The sequence below is a fragment of the Carassius gibelio genome, chromosome B9 (genome assembly GCF_023724105.1).
Source record: "Carassius gibelio isolate Cgi1373 ecotype wild population from Czech Republic chromosome B9, carGib1.2-hapl.c, whole genome shotgun sequence".
NCBI lineage: Eukaryota > Metazoa > Chordata > Actinopteri > Cypriniformes > Cyprinidae > Carassius > Carassius gibelio.
In genome coordinates, this window is record NC_068404.1 from 12,629,351 (window position 1) to 12,656,020 (window position 26,670).

Consider the following 26,670-nt stretch of genomic DNA (forward strand, 5'->3'; position numbering starts at 1 on the left):
CTTTTCCAATCTGACTGCAAAGATCAGTTAGAACGTTTCAAACTTAACAAACTCCAGCAGTTCATTTGTTTAGTCACAATGATTTGTCAACTGTAAAGATGATTTAAAGTTTGTCTGACCCATAATTTATTATTACACGGCTAATAGGAGACAGGAGACTCCTGAGACACAAAAGCATGTCTTAGGTCTTCTCTAGACAATTGACCGTAAGAACAAACAAATATTAAATCAATTTCTGGTAATCAACTGGAAACAATTATGTTTAGTCAGAAACCTGGAACACAGACATAGATGCTATAAATATCATTCTTTCTTAGATTTTGAACATGTTCATTATTAATGAATGGATTCCAATCAGTCTTCAAACATTTCTTCATGTTTTTCTCCTTTAGCTGTGGTTAAATAGATTTAGTCTGAGAAATGGGTAACATGTGCTATTACATTATATTTTGAACAGCCACACTGTGCTGGGAAAGGATAAAAAAGCCAAGGCAATATGATGCATTCATTTTCTCTCAACAACAATTATCTTTAGTAACTAAACAGTACTTTGTATAACCTGTCAAATCTGAAGATTGATTTTTTTCAGTAATTTTAATTGTATTCTTACATAGGGTTTCATATTTCTAATATGAATTGTACCATGTGTATATTTAGTCAAAGCAGTTCACATTTCTTAGGATTTGTGACTAATGAGACCAGTTGAGAAAACTTTTTTTTAAAGTATTAAGGTTTATATGTGTGTAATTATGTATCGTTTGTTGATCCTGTTTAAATTCTTACATCCTGTATTCATTTATTGGATTCATTTACAAAAACAACTGCATTTTATGTATTTTTTTTATTTTTTTTTGAAAACCTTGTTATCCTATGATGAGAAATTCAAAATTATTTATTTAATTAAGTTGTAATACATTTGTTTATCATGGAGTTGCTTTATTGTAATATAAACATTATAAAAACATATTTTGTTCCTTTCTAATTAGGGTCCCAAATACTGTTGTCCCAAAATTGATCCCAAACTCCGAAGTGAGGCAGAAGAAACGATTTATCTTAAGAAGAAATAAAGTGTGCTGGAATGGTGTAGTGAGAGAGAGAGAGAGAGAGAGAGAGAGAGAAAGAGAGAGAGAGAGAGATAAGCCAAAGGCTTAACAACTACAGTGTGACATCATAGGGTCCCTCCTTCTTGTTAATAATCCAGAGTAGATGGTCATACAATCACACACCCATTTCCAAACACAGTTTCTCTCACACACAGTGTGCATTGACACCTGATCTGAAGTCACTTTAAAGGACAAGGAGAACACATATGAATCAAGAAAGAACAACTGTAGACATTTAGATAGAAGAGGTGTGAGTGGAATATATGAGCTCTGTATTGTTTTCTCTGAGAAAAAAGGACAACATGCGAGCCTTCCTCCTCCTCTTCCTCAGCGAGATCTTGCTGCTGAGACTGACCTCCGTAACCAGCATGAAAGGTACCAACACAAACCAATTCAATCTTAGATTCTAGATATGTTCTAGGATCATAAATATTCAATCATGAATATTTATGTGCAAATCTGACTGCCGATATATATCACTTGACAGTTTTAGTTCTTTCTAGGTGTAGTTCCAACCCATATGCATGCAACTTATGAAAATAATTATATGCAAAAGCAAAATCCTGCATGCAGTATGCCTATTGTAATGCAATACTATTGAAGTCATTAGTCTGGTATGCTGTGGATGGTGCCGGTTAAAGGATGCTGTATATACAGATAAACATAATATTTATACCTGTTTTCTTTTTTGGGGTAGGGATAGTGAAAATATTTGCTGGAATTGTGACCATTTTGAAGAGTGCATTAAAAGAATTCATTAGTGATGTTTATGATTACGCAGTAAATAATTGGTATTATATCAACAACAATATTTCGAAAGCCTCACGGGTCATTAAAATGGATTTTTATTGGATGTCAGTAATGGGTTCTGTTGAAATTGCAAAACAAATATTGTGTGTGTGTGTGTGTGTGTGTGTGTTGATGACTTCATTGGCAGCAAATACAAGGTCACATCAGGAGGCAGGTCTGTTTGTGTGGGTTTATTATCTGTTTCCTGTTAAAACTCGAATCTCTGAAGTGAGTATGTTGCACGGACGTTGGTTAAATGTGGATTAATTTAGTTTATTTTAATGTTGCTTTAGTGTGCAGTATCAAAAATGACTTCACACACTGAGTCTGTATTTAATGTGCCTGTGCCTGGATTTGTTTTGGCCACACTTCTCCTGTGTCACGTGTAAGGTGCATGTAAGAGTTGACCCTAGTTGTGCAAACTGACATAAAGCCTATACAGAAAGAAGTAAGCATCAACTGCACAACTGCCACTAAGCAATGACCTCTTCATCCTGTGACACTGTCTTATTGTAACACACCTCAGCCTTGACTAATTTATCCCAGGCCACCCATCTGTTCGGCCATTGATCATCTCTAAATCCTTAGTTCTCATGGAAACCACTGTTTATCAGTTCTTCATTGTCATGTGTTGCACACACTCTCCCAGAGGAAATGTGTTTTTCTCAGAGGTTGCTGCTTCATGGTTCAGGAGATTTAAGTCGTAAATTCAGATTTCACGCATTTTAATACACATTCCTGGTTACACAGTGCATGTTTCGTTAAAGGAAAATGATTTCGTATTTTGTAACTTTCAACAAAATGTAAAATATTTTGCCACTTAAATTACTACAAGTAGGCTTTTGTGTTATTTAGGCATTGTTTTAAGTTACTATTCCCTTTCTCAAACCAACTTGAACTTCAACTTTGTCTCAGTCTCAGTTAAAAAAAATGTTCTTCTCAGATATGGATGCAGACAATGAATGCGGGTTTTGCTGATGAGCCCTTGAGATGATAAGATCTTGAATTAAAAATTTTCTCCATTCTAGTATGGAACACCTACTTTCCACGATCCGTTTATTTAGAAATACATCATTTTATGGAAGTAAAATGAGTAAAAAATGCCATTTCATTTTGCTAACTTTGTTTCAGATGTTTCTTATGAAATACCTTTAATGAACATTTTTAGTTTAAGAAATTAATTGTTTCATTCAGAAAGGATGCATTAAACTTCTCAATAGTGACAGTAAAGACTTTCAATTTCCATTAGATCATTAAAAATAAAAATAAAAATACAATCTTTTGAAATCCTATTGATAACAATATCCTGAGAAATATTTCATGATTTCCACAAAAAATATTGAGCAGAACAACTGTCAAAAAATGTGACAAAGAAGATTGGAGCAATAGCAGTGTTTCAAGTAAAATATATTAAAACAGAAAACAAGTTATTTAAAATGACTTGTAATGTCTTATTGAACATATAGTCTTTTAGGAGAGTCTTAACTGCATCTCCGATAATTGTAATTTAAGGTTTTACAATGATTTAAGCTCTTACTAAAATCTCAGACTTTTGATTGCAGATCTCTTCTGAAAATCTAAAGGCGAAAAATGCGAGAAGCAGGAAATGTCATTTGTTCTCAAAGTGTCAGATTCACTGGGTGACTATGTTTAACCGTAAACAAACACGCATGCAACAAGCGTTTTCTCACGTTACATCCACACATGATTTCTGACACATCTCTGTAACACAGCAGTTTATCTTCTGATTCCTCTGGGAGTCATACAGAAACCAGCTCTGATGTAATAAATGGGCTGTTTGTGTGATCTGGAGCTCAGTGCTCAATGCCAGGGGTTTCCCTCAAGCAGAAACAGCTTTCTCTGGCATGGGACACTGTTTCATCATTCACTCTTCAGAAACGGCAAACGCACACATTTATGAGAAACAAACCACAGGGGTCTCACAAAGGGATTCTTTTACGTGTTTGTGTTTTGTTGTCATAGTTCGCAAAACTAGGTAATTATAACGGCAGAACGTGATGTTTGCTGCTGGCAAGTGCATGGGTGCATGACCAAATTACTTTCGTTTAGACTGTAGAAGTGTAGCTTTCAGAAAGGAAAATGTGACTCTGGACTGATTGTTATTCCAAATCTCTTGTAGATCAGTCACATGACTTCTAATATCCATAGCTGCAGTCATGATTCTGAGATCACTTTTCCTGTGTATTTGAATTCCAGTGCAAAGACAAAACATGCGAGTGCGTATCAGCGCTGTTGGAGACACCATTGTATTGAAGTTCATCCGGCCCCATGAGGACACCAGACTGGAGGGATATATCCTGGGCTATGGCAGCACCATGTTCTCCAAACAATTTATCCAGCTACCCGAGGATGGACAGCCCTATGAGACTGAGATAGGTGCTGTCTTTATTTCTAGCCTTCTTTCATAGAGTTGTTGTTTATTTAACAGTTTCTTCTCTGTTTTCTAGATGCTGAGCCCAAATATCTGATTGCGGTACAGTCGAAGAATCCTGAGGAACCTAAGAAAAAGTGCGCAGGTAAGCAAATGAAATTAGATCTGTGTATATACACTGATCCTGAAAAGTCTCTGGACACACATTGAATTCAGTGTGTTACTTGCCATTTCTTTGTAATTAATTGTGAGATTTAATAGCAGTTAAAACTGTGTATTGAATTTTTCGCTGATTTCTGACTTGTGATCTCCAGGAAAAGTGGATCTAGAGAAACCGTTGAACATTGTGATTGGCTCGGTAACAGAGTCCTCAGTGCTGCTGTCCTGGGGGACACTACTGACCAGCCCCTTCATGGATACCGTTCTGGAAGACTGTTTTGATGAAGGGTATGTGCCCTAATGTGTCTATTTCTCCAAATCCATGTACTGTGTGGGTGTTAATCTGGACTGAATCAGCGTGTTGTTGACGTTCTCTCAAGATGTGCGATTATTACACTGACAGAAGACACAGAGCAGGTACAGGATCATGTGTGCAGATGCTCATGTGTTCCAGAAACTACCAGACACTCTGATCACACACATTTATAGACAGAAAAACAGACTTTAATGAACTGAACAGTATTAGGAAAAGTGAAAAAGAAAAGAAAAAGGAAACAGTAAAACACAGTAATAAAATGAACAGATGTTTGGGTGGAAAAAATAATTTGGGTGTGTATGTATGCACAGACGAATACACATTTATTTTTATATCATTGTTGGGGTTTTCCACATATTGTTTCTTTTTTCTGAACTAATGATATCCTGCATGTTTATATTTTTGTTTACCTTATGAAGTAATTTTTGCTTATGGAGACTGTTGGATGATCGCTGCTATGCAGCTAATTTTAGTTTTTACTGTCCTTGTGGGAACATGTGGTCCCTGCAGTGTAGGCACAATGTGACCCACACACACTGTCCTTGGACATGTTAGTGGAAAGCTTGACCTCAGCCCTCTACAAAACAACTAATTTGATCACTATGACCCATAAAAACCTTATAAATGCCAGAAGGAGAGAGAGATGCTGGAAAAATGAAAAAAAGGGTAGGCGGGGGCATCTGTACGCATAAATAATATCTGAGTTTAGCCAATTAGTGCCGTATCATGCTGATATAATACCTACAGGTGTGAGTTATTCAAACCAGATATCTATTTTTCGTGATTTGACTGCCATTCTAAATCTAGTTTATAGATTCTGGTTTGCCGTTTTGTCTCCTTTCAGACAGTTCACAGTGCGCTACAGAGAGAAGGAACCCAGAAATACTTGGAACTACCAGACCTGTCCATCCACCAGCACAGTCATTGACAACCTCAAACCAGATGCTCTGTATGAGTTTGAGGTCCGGGCAGACACCGACACAAACAGTGGAGTCTGGAGTCCGCCCGTCAACCATCACACAGCTGGTGCGTCCCACTACAAATCATTCATTTAGCAACGAGTCATAGTTAACAACTGTCTTGTTTGTTTTCTCCTATGGATGTTTAGAATGAATATCTGACACAAAACTGATATTCAACTGATATTCAATTACAAAACTTTATTTATATTTCCCTCACAGATCAAATAATAGAGCAATTTCCGGAACCAACCCAGGCAAAGCCTAAGGTGAGTAAATAACTGAGTTTAAGAACAACACTTTTGTATTCTTGCTTGATCTTTTATTTAATTTCGATATTGCTTTCTAAACAGAAGCCAGTCTTAGAAAGCCAGCAAACATTCTTGCCACCAGTGCCAGGTAAAAGACATATTTTTCCTTCCTAAACACAGTCACTGGTAGTAATAATGAATATCAAATATTTAATGACTTTTCCAGCCACTTTCTAGTCTTAAACAACATTAACCCGACCAGAGAAGCCCCTCTATTCAAATCCCCTAGCCTTCCAAAGCCAAGCAAAACATCAGGTTAATGTCATTCTCTCACCTTTCAAGCCAAGCAAAATATTACATTAGCAGAATGGAATGCAAGCATAATGCACACCACATACTGAACAGAATTCACTGCATACTGCTTACTATTTTTTTAAGTTGCATGTAAAACAGTATGCAACATTTGAAAAACTTGTGTGCTGCTTTTATTGCAACATTAGCAACATACACATTTTAGTATATAGACCTCCAGTCATCTCTTAATTAAATGTGGTTATATTGCATTCTTATTGATTTGTTGTAAAAATGTCTACTTAATAATATTAATTAAAATGTAAAAATTAAGATATGTACTGTATACATATGCAAACTTCAAAAATAGTATAAGTTTGCTATTAGTTTGCCATTCTGAACATACTCATTGTCTCTTACTAAACTTTGAACTATTTTCTCCCATATACTTTCAAAACACTTCTTGCATATGACAAAGCCACATTTCTACCTTTCTCTAGATAGAAAACAATTAATCGTTTTTTTTACGACCGCACACATCAAACACATCTGGTTTTCTTCATAAAATAGAGAGCCTGAATCGACATTATTAACTAAAATGACAATTTTTTTTGCTAAGTTTCCAGCTTTAAATGTTTAGACATCTTTAAACACTAAACAAAACAAGGACACCTGATTTTAATAAAATTAATTATCCATCTATGTAAAACAGACTAAACGATTCTTCTGTTTTATGTCTGTGACCTAAACTGTTTTAAATTGAACCGCTCATACTGCACATGTAGAAGGTCTCCTGTCACAGTCATTTTCAAGAGAAATTCCATATAAATGTCCTTCATGTGTATCATAATAATATTTACCATATGTGAATTTTCTGAAAGGCACACAAGCTGGAGGAACTGTTGGAGGGAAAAACATATGCTTATGAAACATTTGAAATCACTTTTCACTTTTCTTCAATACAAATTAATTCCTGGTATGGGATTTTATTCAAACCTTGAAATGTCCCATTAACTTCTGTGACACCAGAGCTAAAGTATATGTCTCATTATCAACAAACTGAAATCAATGCCTTTTTATTTCTGTTCTTTTCCAGTGTGTGCCATTTTCATTGAATGTCTGTGATAGAAAATGTCTTTTTCTACAATTTCATCAACAGGGGAAGAAAATCCCAGCACAGTTCCTGACAATCCACCTACCTCGACCGAGGCCCTTCCTTCCTCTCACACATCTATCATTCTGTCCACGCCAACGACCACAAGCACAGTTCGGCCTCGAAACCCCACCAGTCATCCCAGTACAACCCAAGCAGATCTTCTCACAGAGCAACATACTAGCATAACCCCACAACAACCTACAACATCTCAGCCACAACCTTCCACAACCCAACAACCAACCACTACAATCCAACAATATACCAGCGAAATGCAAATCTCAGTCAAAGCTCAACCAAATACAGCCAAACTGCTGCTGAATACATCCCCACAACATTTAGGTGAAACATCTACCCCTAATCCACCTACAACCAAACCACCAATTCAACAAACCCAACAAAGCACCACAAGCACTGTCCAGGAACATCCTCACTCAACTAAGAAACAAGACAGTATCCCTACAAGAAAAGTTCAGCCCAGCACCAGGCTGCATCGACTGAGCACAACCAAGAATTCACGAGGCACGTCCAAACACCCAACCACTCACACTTATTTTACAGAAACCACTTCTCACTACCACTCCAGCACAATCGCACATTCTGAACAGCCAAACACCAAACCACCACCAACAACACAGGATTGGTCCATAAATAGCCATTCATTGACAAACACAGCTTTGACTTCACCCACTACTTTAGCAAATAGTGTCTTAGTAACAGAACAACAAACAGATGTATTAGTATCACAGCTGAAAACCGAAGTTAGCAAGCATCCAGTATTTAGCACCAATCCATCCATCCTTGAGGAATATTCTACATCCCATGTCCCCACAACTAAAAACCCACCTCTTACTGAGAACATACAGGAACTGACACCACATACTACATATCTACCCATAACCTTTTGGTACCAGCCCAGACCCAGCACCACTAACAGACCCAGCACCAATAAACAGCAAGCTAGCACTGATAAATACAACCCAAAAACAGACTCCCAAGTTGTAAATCGACAATCTACCCCTGAAGAATGGTTGCCAGGTACCCCAAAAAACCTACTAAACCTTACCCCTGAAACAGCTTTCACCAAATCCGATGCCATTCAAAACTCACCGGTGGCGGAGAGGGTAACAGTGGGGACACGTCATCCAAGTCGACCAGCGGGTAACTTCTCCCCTAGTCATACAGTATGATTTAGAAACAGGCTAGTTTCTAAACTAAAAAAAAAAAAAAAAAAAAACCCGGTTTAAAAGTTCTTTCATGTTTTTCATTCATTGTTATGCCATTTTTTTAATAACTGGTGCCAGATATTCCTTTAACAGTCATGGATAATCTAGACAGCCTAAAAGGTATTGGGCAGGGATCTTCTGAGAACATTATCATTACAATATCTTCTGCCTCTGTATGTCAGCTATTTCCCAGCCAAAGGAGCTACTGTCACAGCCAACACTTACAAATGAGGTGGCCAGTAGGAATGAGGGTAATGATATCAGCTCCATTTTATTTTTTCTCCTAAATGTGCTGTTTGTCCCCTGTCCGCATATTAACCACATAAATCTTCATTGCACACAGTGGCGTCGTGATTATGACCACCAAACATCACCACCACTTCCAAACGTCATCCTGCTGGGCAATGCCATTATCACTTGACTAGCACTGAAACAGCCCCCAATTGTCTTTAAACCATCACCAAGAGCACCAGTTCTCACATTGTCATTCATTCACCTCAAGTGTCTGACTTCTTCATCCACTCTTAATGTTCAACACTTGCACTGTCATAATGCTACTCACACCATTTCCACCATCTTCTCTTCTAGATCTGTTGGCTCCTGTTTCTGGATAGCTGGTGCTCTTTTGAGAGCTTCCCAGACTCATCCCCATCCAGTCAGCCAACAGATCTGTTGCCATAATCTTTAATCATTGTCTCCTTCCCATTGCTGACTGTGTTTGTGTTTATCTAGGCAGGGGTATGTTCCGCAACTCTTCTTCTGTGTCCAACCTCTCGGCACGAAATGCTACACATAGATCAAGGTCTCACAGTCGTGTCCCTCCAGTTCCCCATACAAAGTTTTCCAGGACACAATCTGTGTATCATAACTCAACTGGCAACAGTAATAAGGGTAACATTTTTTGAGGTCTTCACACTGACACAGACATCATTTTTCTGCTTTTTTTCAGCCTACCTTTCATGCTTCCAGTAATGTATCCAACCGTCCTTACTTTCATTTATTCATTCAATCTGTCTGTCTAACTGTTTTATTACACTTTTTAAATGTTATGTAGTGTGCAAATTCATAAATGTGTAGCACTGGGGCTGTTTCACACCGCATGAATGAAGCTTGTAAGTTCAGCTGTAGTGAACACTGTAATGTTGCAAAAAAAAAAAAAAATATATATATATATATATATATATAATATATTTTTAGATTACTGCACTGTGTATATATTTTAATTTGGGGCATTTAAGTAATAAATCCATATTTATCCATTCATTTGTTTCTATATTATTTTGATTCTGATATTTTTGCTTCATAAATCAGTACATTGCAAAACAAATGCTTATGTACAGAAATTATTTAACATTCTCAGTTAACCAGGCATTCTTAGACATGGCAAAAATGTAATTATGCTCCCTATGTATAAACTTTACTGAGTATGTTTGTTTGTTATGAGTGCATAGGCTTATGTACAGTATATATTGTATATGGACATTCTTCTTTGCACATGGTTTCTCGGGTGGGTTTTAAATTAATTTATTTAAAGGACTCTTCGGACCTGTTGACAAGATTCACGTGTTATCTGCAGGGAAAAGACAAACACACAATCTACCTCTTTCTGCCAAAAGTCTGTTTCTCATCTTATCCTCTTCACGCTTTCATTTAATTCTGCACAACAGCTGATGACACCTGTGACACCTCATATTACTGCTCAAACTATACAGTTCAACTTTTTTTTTTGTCATATAAGTCCTCTTTTTCACATCTAATCTCTTACTCTAATATCTATCAAATATGGTCCATTTCAAACATTATTGTATTTATATTTTTGTTTATGATGTGCTTTTTTTGTCATGTCCCTTCAGTGTTAACATTTAATGACAGAATTAATTTTTTTCTATCATCACAGCGCGCGGTGGTAATCAACATCGACTTTTGGGGTCCAAATTTCCAAAAAGAACCAGAGAGCAAATTGGTAAATCCCTTTATGGATCTTTAATGCATCTTACAGGTTATCTTAATTTTATCTCATATGACGGTTGCAATATCATATTTCCCTTACAATCAATGTGATGTTACTGTAGTTGTATAGCCTGGTGTTGTGCTCTTTAGTTTATCGAGTGATTTTGTGCTCCCTGTCCCAGAAATCTGTGAATCCAATTGTGCATACTGTTTGTTTGGATTCAGTTTTAACATGAGGTCTGAGATAGATATGCCTGTTTGGTAGAAAACATCTCCTGTCTAAAGAACAATTCCCTTGCAGCTGGATTTCATGACCATTCTAGGCCAAATAAAAATATTTATGTGCTGTTCATGTCATGATGGATTTTCAGAGCTTAGGATTCTTTGGAAAAGCATGACAGATCAGCCATTGATGAGAACCCAGGACCCTCTCTCACTTTCTCCATCAGCCTCTCCCAACTAAAAACAACATTGAAACTGAATAATAGAGAATCAAGCCACTCTGTCCTTACCCAATTTCTCATCCCGTCCATCTAATCCGACTCATATTAGAAAGTCTGATTGAACACATTTGGCAGACATATGATTGCTTGAGGAAAATGTGAAACTGATCTTCATATAATTTTTCTTAAAAACCTTCTATTCATACTAACTTAGGTAACTGAAAATGATCTGGAATTTTTTACGAATCGCATATTGGAATAATAGACCATTAGAAAGATGGCTGTTGGAAATAATTACGTTTGGAAATTGATTCATTGACAGGCTTTGGTCAATATTATCCCACACTTCTATTTTGAGTGAATATCCAGAATTATAGATGTTTAGTTCTGAACTCCATCATAGCATTGGTCCCTCAGAGCTGTTCTTGGAGAAGCCGCAGTCCTAAGAGTCTGGACAGCATTAAAAGATCCCATTTGGCTCCCACAATACTCTGACTGTGCGGAAATTAACCTGATGTCATGCATTATTTTTTTTTTAATTCCAACCATGTGAATGTTATGCAAAACAAACTTTACCTTCACTTCTAAATTATAGTCAGTGTGCAGTGTTTTTTTTTTTAAATAATAATGTGAAATAGCTGTTTCTTTATGCTGATCATATTTTTAAAAGTGAAAACAAAATTAAAAGAAAAAAAGTCTTACTTTGAACTTTTTAACAGTCCATAGTAACTCCAGCTGTGTTTCTATTCAGATTAATTTTAGCTACAGCCTAATTTAATTTGTTTTAATGTTTTTTTATTATTATTATTATTATGGTCAAACTTTTCAGTGACTTGATTAACCACAAACAACTAGCCTGTATCTCCTACTAATCTGCCGCCTTCTTTTATAGAGAACAGAAAGACGAACCAGGCCTCAGAGACTCTAAAAAATGGTGAGGACCCTGACAGTCCATGTGGTGACAGTCTTGTTGGACATGCATGTGTTTCTTGCCAATTAATGAAACATTTTCCATGTTAACTTTTAGGAAACATTATTAATCTTAAGCAGAAGGACCCAGTACCAGATTTAAAACCTCTAGCTCCACCCACTACTGAAAGACCAGCCAAACAACGGCCATTGTCGACAACAACACCACATTCTGTTTTTGAGGGTATGCTCTAATGCAAGTTATTTCATTTGCACAAGAACTATGATGAATACAACACGAGAGTGTTTCTGTGCATATTTCTTCTAAAGTTCTGGAAACATGCTAGACAATCTGTTGAGAATGAGAGAATTGGTGTCTCTAGCAATTAAAAAAGAGTAGTTGAAGTCTTGAATTTCTGGTGTTGTGGCATTTAATCTTTGCCTTTGAATCATAGGGAGTCGTTTTGACACCAGTGACAACTCCTCTGTATTCAGATCGCATCCCCTCTCTGAGGTGGATGCCACGGGGAAGAAACGATTCATTGGTAAGAATATGTGCTAAAAGCATTAATATTTTGGATGTACAGCACTGTCAGACAGAACTATGTCTGATCTGTGGTGGATCTCTGATTGGCTGTCTTCTATTTTCAGCACCTCACGTGATCTACAGAACCGACAAACGTCCGGAGGAGCCGTGCTCTGTCACTAGCTCTCTCAGCGCCTTTCCTGATGAGGAGATCGGATACTTGAATGTCACTGGCCCACCCAAGACCCCTCCAACCAACCTTACTGTGGTCACAGTGGAAGGATGCCCCTCCTTTATCATCCTTGACTGGGACAAATCAGACAATGAGACCACAGGTAGACAGAGCATTTGTTTACTGTCTTTGCTGCCTAAAACTAGTCACAGTACTGAAGGAGGTGATGGACAGCTTGAGAAATGAATGGGAAAATTTGCCATGCCCAATATGGCAGCTGTTGGAAAGAAAGAGCCAACTGCCTTTTTGATGGATGTGAAGTCTGTTTTTTTTACCTCTGGAATGTGCATTAGCTGGGCAAGCCTGAAAAATATTGGGTTTTAGCATTGGTTTGAGCTTAAGAAGCTAAATTTATGATACCATTGTTGTCAGACTTTATTGCTAATTTGAAATATGACTTTGAAAAGTTCTTCTGACAAATCTTAACAGATTTTTCATCCTTCTCCATTCCAGCTGATAGAAGTTATGCTTTATGTCAATTACCTGCATAGAAAATAGCAGCCAAGAAAGATGGCCGCCAAGTGAACTGGCTTGCCTTGAGAGAACTTTGGTTATTCTTACTTTAGTTGGGTTTAAGAAGATATACGATATAAATTAATGAAAATGGCCATTATTTGCTCATTCCAAAATTAGGTCATCACAAACCTGTATTACTTTCTTCCATGCAATAAAGGAGATTTTATGAAAAATCTAAAGAAGAAAAAAAGAAGAAACGAAGAAAATAAAGAAGAAAAGTTTGATATTTTAATGTTTTTGAAAGAAGCCTCTTAATTTTAAATAATTAGAAAAGTAAAAAATAAAACTACCCAAAACTTTTGAACAGTAGTGTTTTTATTCATATATTTACTTACTTGCTGACAGTATTTACTTACTTATCCCCAAAATCGTATTGAAAACACCAGTAATAGTCCATTGAATAGAATAAAGCAGCTCACACATTCTCGGAATCTCCTTTGAGATTCTAAACAACAATAAATTTTAAACAACAAATTCATGTTTCTGTTGTATCGATAGAATATGAGGTAATTTCCTCCACCAAGGGTCCGCATGGAAAAGAAGTGTCTGTCCAGACAACAAATCAAACACATACAGCTGTGGAGAACCTGAAACCAGAGAGCAGGTACGAGAAAATGTCATTGACTTCAATAGTTATTAAATTAAGCTAATAGCTACACACTAACTCATGTCCCTGCCCTTGCAGACAACTTATTAAACATAGCATATTGTTTAGTGCTGTTATGAAGCTGTTTTCACTGTGGGGCTGTAAAGTTCCAAGAAAGTTTGTTACAAGAAAATACATCTGATTAGTAATGTTTGGTTGTCTGATCAACATAACACTGTTTAGAATTATCATCTCTATTTTGTCTTGTAGTTATGAGTTCAAAGTTACACCCAAGAATGAATTGGGTTCTGGCCCAGCCAGTGAACCGGTCATCTTCAGTACTGAGTCAGGTAAGCGGAAAAGAAAAGCTAAATGGATTCATTATGAATACATTGTGATGTTCAGAACATGTGTAAGAGTCACAGCTAAAAGTCCCAGATCTGAAACCACAATCTGGTATGAGCGAGGTCATTGTGAAATCATTTGGCTCATGCAGTGAATCTGAGCTCTGTTTGTTCCAGAAGTGTCTCTGGGCCAATTGTATCAACAAGAGAAAGCTTTAATGGTTTTTACTTTTGGTTTTGCACTTATGTATAAAATCATCTAAAGCCATACAAGAGCCTTGTGTGAAAAACAGACCCAAGCATAAATCAGTCTCCACTTAAATCTCATTCATGCTTCAAAACATTCCAAAGCATTGTGATTAGTCACAAGCTGCGTGAAAACCAATTATGTTTGGCATCACTGAACAATTGAAAGAAACTGGCACTCATATGATAGCAGAGTCCTGCAGGCCCAGGTAACTTAAGAATGAGACATCAAGCTCAGGTGTGTGTAACTGGCAATGAACGTTTACTGTAATGTATATGTATAATTAGCATATAAACATAACTGTCAGCAGTGAGAGTAATGTGGCTATTGTTCAACTAATAGTTCCAACGTGTTCACTCTTCTGGGTCCATTGCACCCGTTTACCGTAGGTAAAGGGGCCCTGATAGACTGCCAGAAAATAATAATAACCATGAGGATATCTGACACAAGCTCTGGAAAAATGTACATCATGATAGTGAGGACAACTCAAGGGAATTTCTTGGGGCTTTGGATTTTTAATCACTTAAATCGAAAACCATGCTGTTTTATTATATTCAGGCATTGAGTGTTATAATAATTACCTGAATGGCATATTGTCTGGCTTGTGTTTACCTTTGACAGCTATGTTTGGATCAGCCTAATTTATGTATGTATAGTTTCATAGCAGGTATGATAAAATGGTTTATTTCATTAACGTTTAGACATTTGCATATACACTATGTTCAAAAGTTTGGGGTGAGTAAGATTTTTGATATTTAAAGAGATTAATACTTTCATGTATCATTGATGCATTAAAGCTTTTTTTTTCCTATTTATCAAGGAATCCTGAAAAAATGCTTCACAGTTTCCACAAATATATTAAGGAGTAAACTTTTTCTTTTCTTTTTTTTTACTGTTGTTTTTACTGTTTTTGATGGGAGAATAAAAATCCAGCCTTGGTGAGCGTAAGACACTTCTTTTAAAAACAGAAACAAAATCTTACTGGCCCCAAAATGTCACATCAACAGTGCATTAAGTTGCAGTGACATCATGTTCTTCTGCATTTCAGCTGATCCTCGTGTGAGTGAGGTCCAAACCGGTAAGAGCGCCAGTCACCTCAAGCATGCAATATATAAAGCAGAAAGACACAATATGCCTATACCAACTGTACATGTGGGTCTAATAATTTATATTGGCTCTCATAGGTAAAACTGCCATCTGGTCATCGTTTCCATTTAAGTCTGACTCGTACTCCGAGTGCAATGGGCAGCAGTTCATAAAGCGGACCTGGTACCGCAAGTTTGTGGGTATCCAGTTGTGCAACTCTCTTAGATACAAGATCTACCTGAGCGACTCTCTCAAAGGTCCGTATTAACCATTTACCAACTCGACTGATATTTCCGCCATTTAATCTCTGAGTTACTTCTTATTATACTTTTCTATCTCCAGGGAAGTTCTACAGCATAGGAGATCAGACTGGGTATGGAGAGGATCACTGCCAGTTTGTTGACTCATTCCTGGACGGACGAACTGGTGGTCCTCTTTCACCAAATCAGTTACCACCCAGAAAAGGTTTCTAACAAAAACAGGTTTTATTGACCAAAAACAAGTCTAACACTAGTATGCAAGATGTAACAATTTCTTCTCCTGTCTGATCAAGGCTACTACCGGGCCATGCGTCAAGAGCCTGTCAAGTTTGGAGACATCGGAGGAAATTCCATGATCAACTACGTGGCCTGGTATGAGTGTGGGATACCCATTCCTGGGAAGTGGTAGGACCCTGAGGAGCAGATGGAAGATGTGATGGATAAGCGACATCCGCTGTCTTTTTATGGGATGTTTGTGTAGAGAGAATGATTTCTTGGAAGTATGTATATGTATTTTCAGGTATCGGGCACATATAGAATTATTTATATATATAAGTAGTGCAGCAAACGTACAGAGAGCTGAATGAATGTTCTTGTTGCAATTAAGAAGATTAAATCTAGAGAATATTTAGGGAAGCAGGCTCCCTTAAAAGCAAATGAATGTGTATATTATTTATCAAAGTGTTAAATATGCCACTGAAACTAAAGTGAACACGGCCAACTTAAAGGAATGTTCCTGGTTCAAAACGAGGCATGCCAGCATCTATAACATTGTCATCACAGAAAAAAAATATTTTTACTAACACAAATTATATTTGTATTATAGAAATATAATTTATGTAATGTATAATTATAAAAATATAATTAAATTTTTTAATGTTCTATACATTTTTTTTAACACTTTTGGTGGGATGATGATCTTTTGATTATGCACTACCCATTTAATTCCTAAAGGTGGATTTTTCTGCCAACAATCCTTTTTTGGACCTTGCCAGTATTGTGCAAAAGTTACCAGGTTTACTGGCTTTATATGGTCATTGTGGTTGAGAAATTGGACAGTCTACAGTAAGTACACAAGTCTCATGTGAATATCCTAATTAAATATGTTGGCTTCATGGAATACTGTGTATTTTAAAGTTTATTCAGGTGCACTGCTTTGCCCCATAGACTTTCATTGGAGGTGCTTTATTTTTTTTCCAAATGGAGTTGAATTTATGTTTCTGTTATCGTCATTATGTCACAGATGCTGTTAACAACATGCTGAGTGCACTAAGCCTGAAACATTCCTTTAACAGCTCAAGCGCAATGCTAAACAAGGAATTCAAAGTCTATAAACTATTGTTCAAGACATGCAGCTTTTCAAATAATTAATTATTACATGTATGAATGTCAGAAATGTAAGATCTTTTTAACAAGAAAGTCTATTGTTTTGTACATAAGTTCAGTGACTCATGATTTCCAATGAAAGCTTTTAAATGCCAGAATTTATGTAACATGTTTTTACATCGAAACTTTGTTATATTTTATAAGGTTTATAATGAATCTGCCTTACCAGTAAAAGCACAAGCAGTTTTTATGATCTCTTTTTTTAGTTGGTGGCTACAGTTTAAAATTGTTTCTGAATCTGACACAAAGTTTTTGTGTTGTTTTTTTATGCAATCCTGATCAGTTACAGAAAAATCTAAATCGGAGATAAATGTTAATTCCAATAAGAAATGAAAAACAATCCCATCATTCAGTCTCAAAGTCTTTATTCACCTCCTGAAAACAATGTTACAGTTTATGCAGAAATGACAGGCTTCACTGCAGAGGGCCAGTCAGGGGTTAGTAAAAACCAGGACACTGGAAAAAGTAAAGAAAACTAAACAAATATCACTTACTTTGATTATAATTTTCTAGTGTTTAAACGGACTCGTGGTTTATGACAAAATAACACCAATGAGGAGACCGTGATAAAATAAAATGCAAACGCGCACACACACACACACACACCGAGCTATCCACTCCCACACCATTTGGTCTCCCAAGTGTGCAAACACACACATACAAGCTCACAGACTCATTCTCACATGCATTCATTCAATCACGCAAAGCACAACAAACACAAACACAGATTTTGGGGGCTTATGTGTTGGGAGACAGAAAACTTGTAGCAAGGTGCTATGGGGACACTAAAGGCCTTTTACCGATAGCCAGGGCCCGGCTGGGTGTAGCCCTGGCCAAAAGGGGGGCGGTTTCGGGCATAGGGGTTGGCACCCCCAGGGGGAGGGGTGGCGCCAGGTGGCGGGGTGTATCCAGGACGGGGCTGATAACCCCCTGTGGCCTGGGAGGTTGGAGGCAGGCTGTAGTTAGCTGGCTGCTGAGAGGCCTGGGATGTGTAGTTTTGAGGCGGAAATGCTCCAGGTGGGTACTGGGTGGGTCCTTGGGGAGCAGGAGGCTGTGATTGGCCGGAAAACCCTGGGGCGGAGCCAGGAGCACCAGCAGCCTGAGAAGTAGGGGCAGGGTAATTCTGAAACTGCTGCTGAGGAGGCTGAGCCTGAGGAACACCGGACTGAGTATAACCAGCTGAAAAAGAGGATTTAATTAATTATTTTTTTAGAGAGAGAAAGAGAGAGAGATATATATATATATAGTAATAATATACACTACCGTTCAAATGTTTTTTTTGTTGTTTTTTTTAAAGAAATTACTGTGCAAGGAAGTGTATTTTAAAAATAAGTGATGATAAAGTTTTATAATTTGAATAAATCCAGTTCTTTTCTGTATTTTTAATCAAATAAATGCATCTTTGAGCAGAAGAAACATCTTTAAAATAATAAAAATTATAATATATATATATATGAACTGATCCCAAACTTTTGAGTACAATTAGTATATTCTTATTTAATGCCTTGCCAGCATCTTACGCTATTTTCATAGTAAAAGTAAAGTATTACCAGGGTACTGCATCCCATACTGCTGCTGGGCCGGTCCAGCTGATGGAGGGTATCCACCTGGAGCCTGATACTGCTGATACATCTGACCTGTGATTAAGACAACATCAATTCATGCTTTTGTCCAGGATTGAGATTCACACTGTTAAGGGAGGGAACTCCCATAAAAATCCAGGACATCAGCAAGCAGCTTGTGGATCCTAGCAAGGAAATCCCACTGTTACTGGGTTTCATCATCAAACATTGGCGAAATATCTGGGACCCCAGAGGGCCATAAATATTAAGAACTGATCTCTCTCACTCTGTGTCAGAATATAATTTAATGTGGGATATCTGGCATGTTACTCTGGAATATCAACAAATAAAGAGCCAATACAGAGAGGCTGATTGAAAACATACAAATAGGATAGCCACATAAAATTGAGCAGATGATAGATCGTTCAAACGCTGGCAGCCGGTGACAGCCTGACCATCTGCTTAGAGCACAGCTCCTGACTGAAGATGAGGAGAGACGTCTGACCAATGTAAATGCTTTATTTGGAATAGTAGATTTAAAAAATCATTTAAGACCACAAAGCCCTAGTTGTGCAAATCACAATGGGTAAAGATAACCGACTTTGCTGAGACAAAGCACACAAACGGATTATCCAAAGTTCATGAATGTTTGTGTGCATCGCACCAAGAAACTAATGAGAAAAGGCTGCGTTTGTGTATGTGTGTGTGTGTGTGTGTGTCCCTGTGCAGCTTATGATGGGAACAATAAAGCAGAGAAAAGCATCACAGCTCCATTACTCTATGTAACCATGGAGAACCATCCACACAATCTGCCAAATCTAGAATAACTCTGCACAATTTCTCATGTGTGCCGTGTCTATGTGGAAGAACGTCTTTGGAAAGAGTGAGGAGGAAAACAAATCCAATGGACGTGTGGAGAATAACATTACGCTCTTGACTTGAAGGCCATTCTGGTTCATTTTTCTTCCGCTGTACACCTTCCCAAGAGACAACATCTGCAAGGTGATTTTTTTTGCTGCAAACAAATAAGTTTTGTGTGGGTTTGTGTTTGTGTACGAGTGTGAGAGAACATGTGAGTTTAGGTGTGTAACCTTCCTGCCAAAGCACCATGACCTGCCAAATCGAGACTCGTCCTGCATTTCTCAAGTCCACTGGACTGACGTGGGCGTTTTTTTGGAAAGAAAACGAGGGGAGATATTTTAATGGCCAAGTGGAGAACAACATGCTCTGAATTCACTACAAAGACTTCTGAGCCACATGATTCCTTGTTCATCTTTCATGCGCTGGACTCTTTCCCGTAAACATCAGGAGGAGACATCTGCAGTAAGGATGTGCAAAACTGCCATTCTCTAAATCGACTGGCCAGTATCTATAGACTGTTTTCAAGGTGTAGGATTAGGCAGGGTCACTCGACGTGTTTGTTAGTGGGCTTTACACAAGACACACTGCTTACAAGCCTCGTCATTCTAGATCACACTCTACATCAAGTTCCATTTGAGACTTTCGTGGTAGATTTACCATCCATAGCAGAGGGAGTCTGTTGGACCCCTGAGTACGCTGGAGGAGCCTGGGGAGCCACAGCAGAGGATGAAGAGGCAATACTGTCTGGAGTTGCAGAGCGCTCCTCTGCAGCAGCGGCGGCAGCTACAGCTGGAACTGGAACACAGGGAAGAGTAAAGGGGATTCAAGATCTTAAATATGAATGGATGAGTTACACTAGATGCCATAAAATAGCACCTGTGACAGCACATCAAATTAAATCTATATTAATGCAGCAGAAGGCTCTGAACCATTAAATAGCTTGATCTGTATCTTGAATCAAATAATTTATCACAATGATTAATGCTAGGACTGAAAAAAAAAAGCTAAGCACTTTGAAGGATGTACATGTATATGGTACCTTGGGCATGTTCATCAGACAGGCCAAATGCAGAAATGACATTCTTGTTGACCACTTCCTGGTTCTTCAGGGGGTCAAACGCAGACATGCTAGCAGCACTGACTGGAGGGGCATGCTTCACTGTTGAATCTACTGCCTCGGTCACACATTCTGTCACGCAGAGACAACAGAACAAGACAGCTTTAGTATCGCCTGTCTTCACCTCTCAAGGAACATTTACGAGGTAAAGAGATAAAAAGAACGAAAACTGTCATCATCCTCATTCTGTTCCAAGCCCATGCAATAAATGCGGATGCATTCATTCAGATGAGTAAATTTTGATGCCTTTCAATAAATAAAACTGTCTTATTGACACATTGACTATTTCTGAGTTGCTTTTTGAAATTTGCCAGCCCCTGGTCATTGTATGAAGAGCATGAAGATTTACCAAAAGATCTTCTTTGGTGTTCCACAGTAGGAATAAAGTCGTTGTGGGTTTGGACTGATACAAGGATGTGTAAATGACATCATTTTTACTGTTCCACCTTTAAATATCCAAATAAGCTTTAAAGAGAGACTTTATGTGCTTCAAATGCTTTGGCTACAGTACTGGATATGAAGATCATGAGAATCGCTCTGGGAGAGTTCATGTACCGGTTTCTGGGTTGGTGCTCCCTGGGACAGACTCTGAGGGGGGCTCCAGGCTGTCCAGCAGGCTGTTGACTTTATTCCTCAAATGGATCAGCTCTCTACGCAGGTGCTTCACCTGAGACGACTCCAGTGGCCGAGGCTGACCATTCACTGCGAAAACACAAACATTATTTTGACAGCAGTCGCAAACTTTGTTCAAACTAGTCAAAATGCATCTGTCCATGTTAGTTTTTATCCTAACCAGCTGCTTGCTTTCTATTTTTGTCATGTTTTCTTTTATCCAAACCCCATCATAGCATATTAAACGTCAAAAATGTTCTAATCTGCTGTGAGCTTTTCGCGTACGAGGACAAAAAATATATATAAAAGCTCAATGCTAGAAGCTTGTCCCAATTCGCCTGTTCAGGATGTCAACAAGTGAACAACAAAATTAGATCATTTAGATAGCCAGACTGTCTATATGATGAAGTAATCCAGAGGTTTGGCACAGTGTGCGGGTCAGGAATGTTCTTTCCGGAGTCCATATGTGTGAGATCGGCAGCCGCTTGAACCAGTCCAGACTCTTCAGAGATCACAGGAGCTCTAGCAGGCGTCCAACCCAGTCTCTGGGCGCCAGTCACACGTTTGGGATGCATACACGCACGTGATATTATACAACCATTAACCAGCACATTTGAACTCTTAAAATCTTTTCCAAAATTCTCTTTGACTAGTTAAAGCATCCAGCAAAGGGCAGGGCTACATTTGCTACAAGCCATGACATCATCTGGCTGGAGCAGGGAGGCTTTGGACAGTGCAGAGTGCAGACTTGACCAAAAGGTATTCATTTATTTTTATTAGGAAAAGAAACACATGTATTTTGAGTTGGTACTTAAATCAGCTCTTTCATTGTCATAAATAGTGGATTTAGTTAAATCCGCACAGACTGCAACCTTTGATTTTGGCTAGATTTGATAAATAAATCACGGTGTAATATAGTGTATGAATCAAGCAGCCCAAATCTACAGCCTCTGCAGCATTTAAGATGACACATTTGAAGAGTAGTCGGCACATGCTGAGAACTGGCACTGACACTGCAGTGCAGATGTACCGCCGTGAGCCAAAATTTGCTAGAACAGAGCATGACGTTAATGGCAAGTAACCGGGTCCGATTTTCCTCTCTTGAGAATATTTGTTTGTGCCATGTACCAGTCAAAGAGAGTGGCTTTTCAGCACAGCTCACGTCATTTAGAGCAGACTTAAAGTCTGTAAGATGACCTAATCTATCCTAAAGGAATAGTTCATCCAAAATGAAAATTGCTATCACTCATTTTTACTCACCCGTATGACTTTATTTTGTGCAGAACACAAAAGATTGAAAAATTGGAATCACTGGATCCCACTGACCTTAAGTGTAAAGTTTTGGGTGAACTTTCTCTTCAGTCAGTGGTTCTCAAACGTTTTGACTCCAAGTCCCTCAGTTGTCCACAACAATATTAATTAAAAGGCCCTAGTTTTGCTTTCAAAACTTATTTTTAGTTTATGGGCTTTCAGTTTCTGTAAATTAAAAAAAGTTTCAGGAGCTGAATGTTCTTCAGTGTTCCCTCTTATTTTAACCAAACATTTTCCTTACAAAGTAATTTGTGATTTATTGGATAGTGATTTTTACTCATTTAATATTTACAATTTCTACCCAATAAAATATTTCAGAGCTTATTAATAGTTAAATGTACTTCTTTTTTTTCTTTTTTTTATATATTTAAATTACTTTTCAGGATACTTCCTCATTAATCCGGGGTTTCTTTAAATAAAACAAATGAAACAGATGAATATACAAAATATCTTGCTTGTTTCATTATAATTGAAATGATTTTAAATTATCATCTCTTGCCTCCTGGTTTAGAACCACTTCTTTATGTAAACCTTCCTTGTTCAAATATCTGAGGCGAATGGTCAATGTATGTTTTTAGAGAACAAATATCCTTTCTGTTTGGAATAGCGCGTTACATCTGTTAACATCTGTTAAACTGAGATATGTTTAAAGTCCATGTTATGTTAAATCACATTAGTGGACCAACAAATATTTGGACACTTGAGTCACACTTAAAGGGGTCACCACCAGATTTGAATATTCCATTGGCTCCAAATCCAAATCCCTGCTGATAACCTTACAAAGCCAAACACATGAACTCATTACCGGTTCAAATCTTGTTCTATTGTGCCCTCTACTGGACTCTAAGAGCTGAAGCTGTGTTTATCCCGCGAGAGAAAAACGACATCTCCTGGTTGGATGAAATATTACCAAGTTCAGCATTTTTAAGATTAAAAGAGCTTAACTCCGCAATATTACACCACCCATGCGATGTGGGATTATGTTCTTAACAGAGAGTCCTTTTTAACCCCAAGGTTATAGAACAACACTGTTTTCTGGGTCACAAAGACACATTGAGATATCAAGAAGCTTAAACTTGATATGCCTCTTATTTTAGTATGTAAAACACCATATAAAAGAGTTAAAACAACTACAGGCTTTGACTACATTCTGTTCAATAAAATATTTCAGAGCTGCCAACAATAAAAAGGTATGTTGCTCAAATGAGCTGCTTGGTTCTTATAGTCCTGTGAACCTTTTTGTTATTCTGTAAAGGGACACTATGAGCACTGAAGCGTTTTTGGAATATGATCTCCCTGCAGGTAACACAAACCTATACATGTGCACTGACCTGAACTCTAGGCATGATTAGCACTGACGAGAACGGCGTTGTTGTGCCTGTATCTGTGGCCTCTTGTCATTTATAACAGAAAATAACTTGTGTATTTTACAAACTGAGGAACAGAAATAAAATTTACAACTGAAACCTAACTGGCTGTGCTTCACATTTCACCTTTTAAAGCAAATTATTTAAACTATGTTGTTCTACATTGCACTTTTAAGGTGGGACTACTTTTAACTCTGATTAACTTCAGGTTATGCATTACATAATTTAGTATTTGAATACTGCTACACGTAAACAGTGCTTTACAAGGAAATACAACATTAATTTCATGCTCCTTTCTGGTATCTTGTGCAGATATATTCCTTAACATCAGGATGAGGCGAAAACCCTTAACCAGTGCTGATTTCTTACCAAAAAGAGTGAGCTTCAATATTCTACTGCACTGGATTGCAAAGGACAAATCAGAACTGTCAAAGATGGTGATAAGGTCATCATCTGGAAGAGAGCAAAAATATTAATGATTAAAAGAATACCAGAGAATGAATGGAGTACTTGAACAGCTGCAGTTGAATGCAAAATAAAACTATCACATGTAAAATCACAAGAGAGTTATGGGATCTATACCAAAACCCCCTATGCGAGTCTATTCAGAACATCTACAGATCTTATAGTTTTATACTACATGACTGATAAAAAAAAAATGGTTAAATATACATATGCATGGTGTCCAGTTACTATAAGCTTTTAAGTTGGTAAATTTATGATACATGCATGCTTTGAAGTCCAAAACTGACCTTCATCCTTATATTTGATGGCAACTTCATCGCTGCTCTGTAGCTGCCCACGAAAGACTCGCTGCATCATCAGCAGGAGCTCGTCGTAGGTGATGTCTTCATTGTGGATGGGGATACGGCGGATATCATCGCCCAGCTGAGCTTTAATGATCAGCTTCCCACTCAAGTCCAGCTGGCCATTCATACTGCTGGAAATAAAGGACAATTTTATTGAAAATATTGTCTAGTATATTTATAGAGAAACTAAAAATATGGAGTTTATAACCCCATTTAGTACAATGGCAAATGAAACAAAATTTTAAGCAAAATTTAAATTAAATCAACAATACTAAAAATACTGAATAAAAAATTTTTTCTACACTTTTAAAGTAGCAGAATAGTTATCACTATTTAATACATCACATGCTCATAAGATCTCATTTGATAGTACAGGAACAAACTGAAACCAAACATACTATCAGAGCTGCAGCAGTGATAACTAGGCCAACATTAAATGTAGGCATATGCAGAGCTAACAGACCAGAGTAAAACCAATGACATGATCTGTGAAGGCTCAATTATTAAGTTATTCTATCAGAAGTACCGAGAATTCCTCTCGCAACACAACAGTTAACCATGAAATCTAATATTTGTCACTTAATGAGTGTCTATACTCAGCGCTAACTACCATGCTTTTGTTATGAATATAAATATGTGAGTGAATGACTTGTCTTACTTGGAAACCCATAGTCTAATGTGTCATCTATGAGGTCGAATCGAACAAGTGCTACTGTATATTATTGGGACATACGATAAAAGTCTAAGGGTCATGAGATCTAAGATGATTTGGCAGTTGCAGATGGCCTACAATCATTCTTAACTCAGACTCTGGCCTCAAGCATGATTATAGGGAGAAACATTTGGGGATTTAGATCAAAATACAAACCGTCTGAGAGTGTGTGTGATCAATCAGGCACAATCTTATCAGGAGAATCTTGACTCTTACTCTGATTAGTTTACCCATAATTCATCCTAGTACTATGCAGTATGTAGACAGACCTGTATTTATCTCATATTGAACTTAATGACAGCCATCGTGAATGAAACTCTTGACTTCTTGCCCGCTGGATCAAGAACGAAAATTTCGAAAGAAAACTGGTAATGCATGGCAAACGCATTTGCATTTACTCGTGTCTTATTTGTCAAGCGTCTGCGTAATGACTCAGAAAATAATATTAAACATCGTTTAGAGGAGCAAAAATATGTGGTTTCTGGATCACAACACACATCAGGCCACTTTCCATCATCGCACCAGCATGACGTTTAAATGTCTTGCCAAAGAATGATCCTTTCAAATCATCTCATCAGGCCTCGTTCACCTGATGATGCAGCAACTTCCTGCAAAATAAAGCTCTGAACGTGTCAATTCTCCCCGAGAAAAAAAACAATATTAAATACTGTGATCAAATCTCAGTTGAATTACACCAACAATTATGTCTGTGTTTTAAATGCGATTATTACATTACGCAACGTAGTGGCTTAAAAACACTGAGTTTTGTACAAAACGTCTCTCTTGATTTTTTTTTTAGCTTGCCCTAGTTTCTCACAGGCTAAGCTAAGCTAAGCTAATGCTAGTTTGCTTGACAACCGGCTAACCAACCACTAACGTTAATGATTTATTTTTAGAGATGCCTTTAAAAAAAACTCTTAAGTGACTATATAAAAGTATGTGAATGTTTGTAGGAGAAGCCCCGAGTCTCTACCTGGTGGTTTGGACGTGTCAATCCCAGCAGCAGCCTGTGTGTCCTGGACTTTAGCTGAACGACGCCTGACTGACTGATGATCGGAAACGCCTCACTGCGACCTGTACGTGGCAAAACCACAACCGCGCATGCGCGCTATCCGGACACTGCTTACACTGTCATGTAAATTTAATTACTGCTCATCATGAGGTGGCCTATATGGCGTCTGACCTCATTTTGTTA

The 26,670-nt window shown here is 37.7% G+C and overlaps 2 protein-coding genes across 5 annotated transcripts; one reads left to right on the plus strand and one right to left on the minus strand.

Moving 5' to 3' along the window:
- Positions 1 to 1,221: 1,221 nt before the first annotated feature.
- LOC127965083 (target of Nesh-SH3) lies at positions 1,222 to 17,472 on the plus strand. Of its 3 annotated transcripts, XM_052565641.1 has the most exons (21): positions 1,222 to 1,478; positions 4,110 to 4,289; positions 4,361 to 4,429; positions 4,599 to 4,731; positions 5,604 to 5,785; positions 5,941 to 5,987; positions 6,072 to 6,117; positions 7,420 to 8,574; positions 8,822 to 8,890; positions 9,372 to 9,530; positions 10,537 to 10,602; positions 11,925 to 11,966; positions 12,060 to 12,185; positions 12,397 to 12,486; positions 12,593 to 12,802; positions 13,714 to 13,819; positions 14,072 to 14,151; positions 15,441 to 15,470; positions 15,577 to 15,735; positions 15,821 to 15,943; positions 16,032 to 17,472. In XM_052565641.1, the coding sequence occupies exons 1-21, from the start codon at positions 1,367 to 1,369 to the stop codon at positions 16,145 to 16,147; spliced, it is 3,300 nt and encodes a 1,099-aa protein (XP_052421601.1). In that variant the 5' UTR covers positions 1,222 to 1,366; the 3' UTR covers positions 16,148 to 17,472. The 3 variants fall into 3 exon arrangements, with proteins under 3 accessions (XP_052421601.1, XP_052421602.1, XP_052421603.1); XM_052565642.1 differs by lacking the exon at positions 9,372 to 9,530; XM_052565643.1 differs by lacking the exon at positions 8,822 to 8,890 and having other exon boundaries at positions 7,420 to 7,939; positions 9,376 to 9,530.
- On the minus strand, positions 17,473 to 26,615 carry tfg (trafficking from ER to golgi regulator). Of its 2 annotated transcripts, none has more exons than XM_052565644.1 (8): positions 26,449 to 26,615; positions 24,707 to 24,894; positions 24,324 to 24,407; positions 21,220 to 21,366; positions 20,587 to 20,736; positions 20,205 to 20,342; positions 18,675 to 18,761; positions 17,473 to 18,303 (listed from the first exon to the last, which is right to left on the minus strand). In XM_052565644.1, the coding sequence occupies exons 2-8, from the start codon at positions 24,888 to 24,890 to the stop codon at positions 17,921 to 17,923; spliced, it is 1,173 nt and encodes a 390-aa protein (XP_052421604.1). In that variant the 5' UTR covers positions 24,891 to 24,894; positions 26,449 to 26,615; the 3' UTR covers positions 17,473 to 17,920. The 2 variants fall into 2 exon arrangements, with proteins under 2 accessions (XP_052421604.1, XP_052421605.1); XM_052565645.1 differs by having other exon boundaries at positions 24,707 to 24,891; positions 26,449 to 26,595.
- Positions 26,616 to 26,670: the final 55 nt, after the last annotated feature.

Excerpts from the sequence above, each read along its gene's own strand:
- LOC127965083 (XM_052565641.1), top strand. The coding sequence starts at position 1,367 with ATGAGCTCTGTATTGTTTTCTCTGAGAAAAAAGGACAACATGCGAGCC. Across the intron at positions 10,603-11,924 it reads AAGAACCAGAGAGCAAATTG|AGAACAGAAAGACGAACCAG; the intron begins GTAAATCCCTTT and ends CTTCTTTTATAG. Across the intron at positions 14,152-15,440 it reads CATCTTCAGTACTGAGTCAG|CTGATCCTCGTGTGAGTGAG; the intron begins GTAAGCGGAAAA and ends TCTGCATTTCAG.
- tfg (XM_052565644.1), bottom strand. The coding sequence starts at position 24,890 with ATGAATGGCCAGCTGGACTTGAGTGGGAAGCTGATCATTAAAGCTCAG. Across the intron at positions 20,737-21,219 it reads GAGCACCAACCCAGAAACCG|AATGTGTGACCGAGGCAGTA; the intron begins GTACATGAACTC and ends TCTGCGTGACAG. Across the intron at positions 20,343-20,586 it reads GTCTGATGAACATGCCCAAG|TTCCAGCTGTAGCTGCCGCC; the intron begins GTACCATATACA and ends CCTGTGTTCCAG.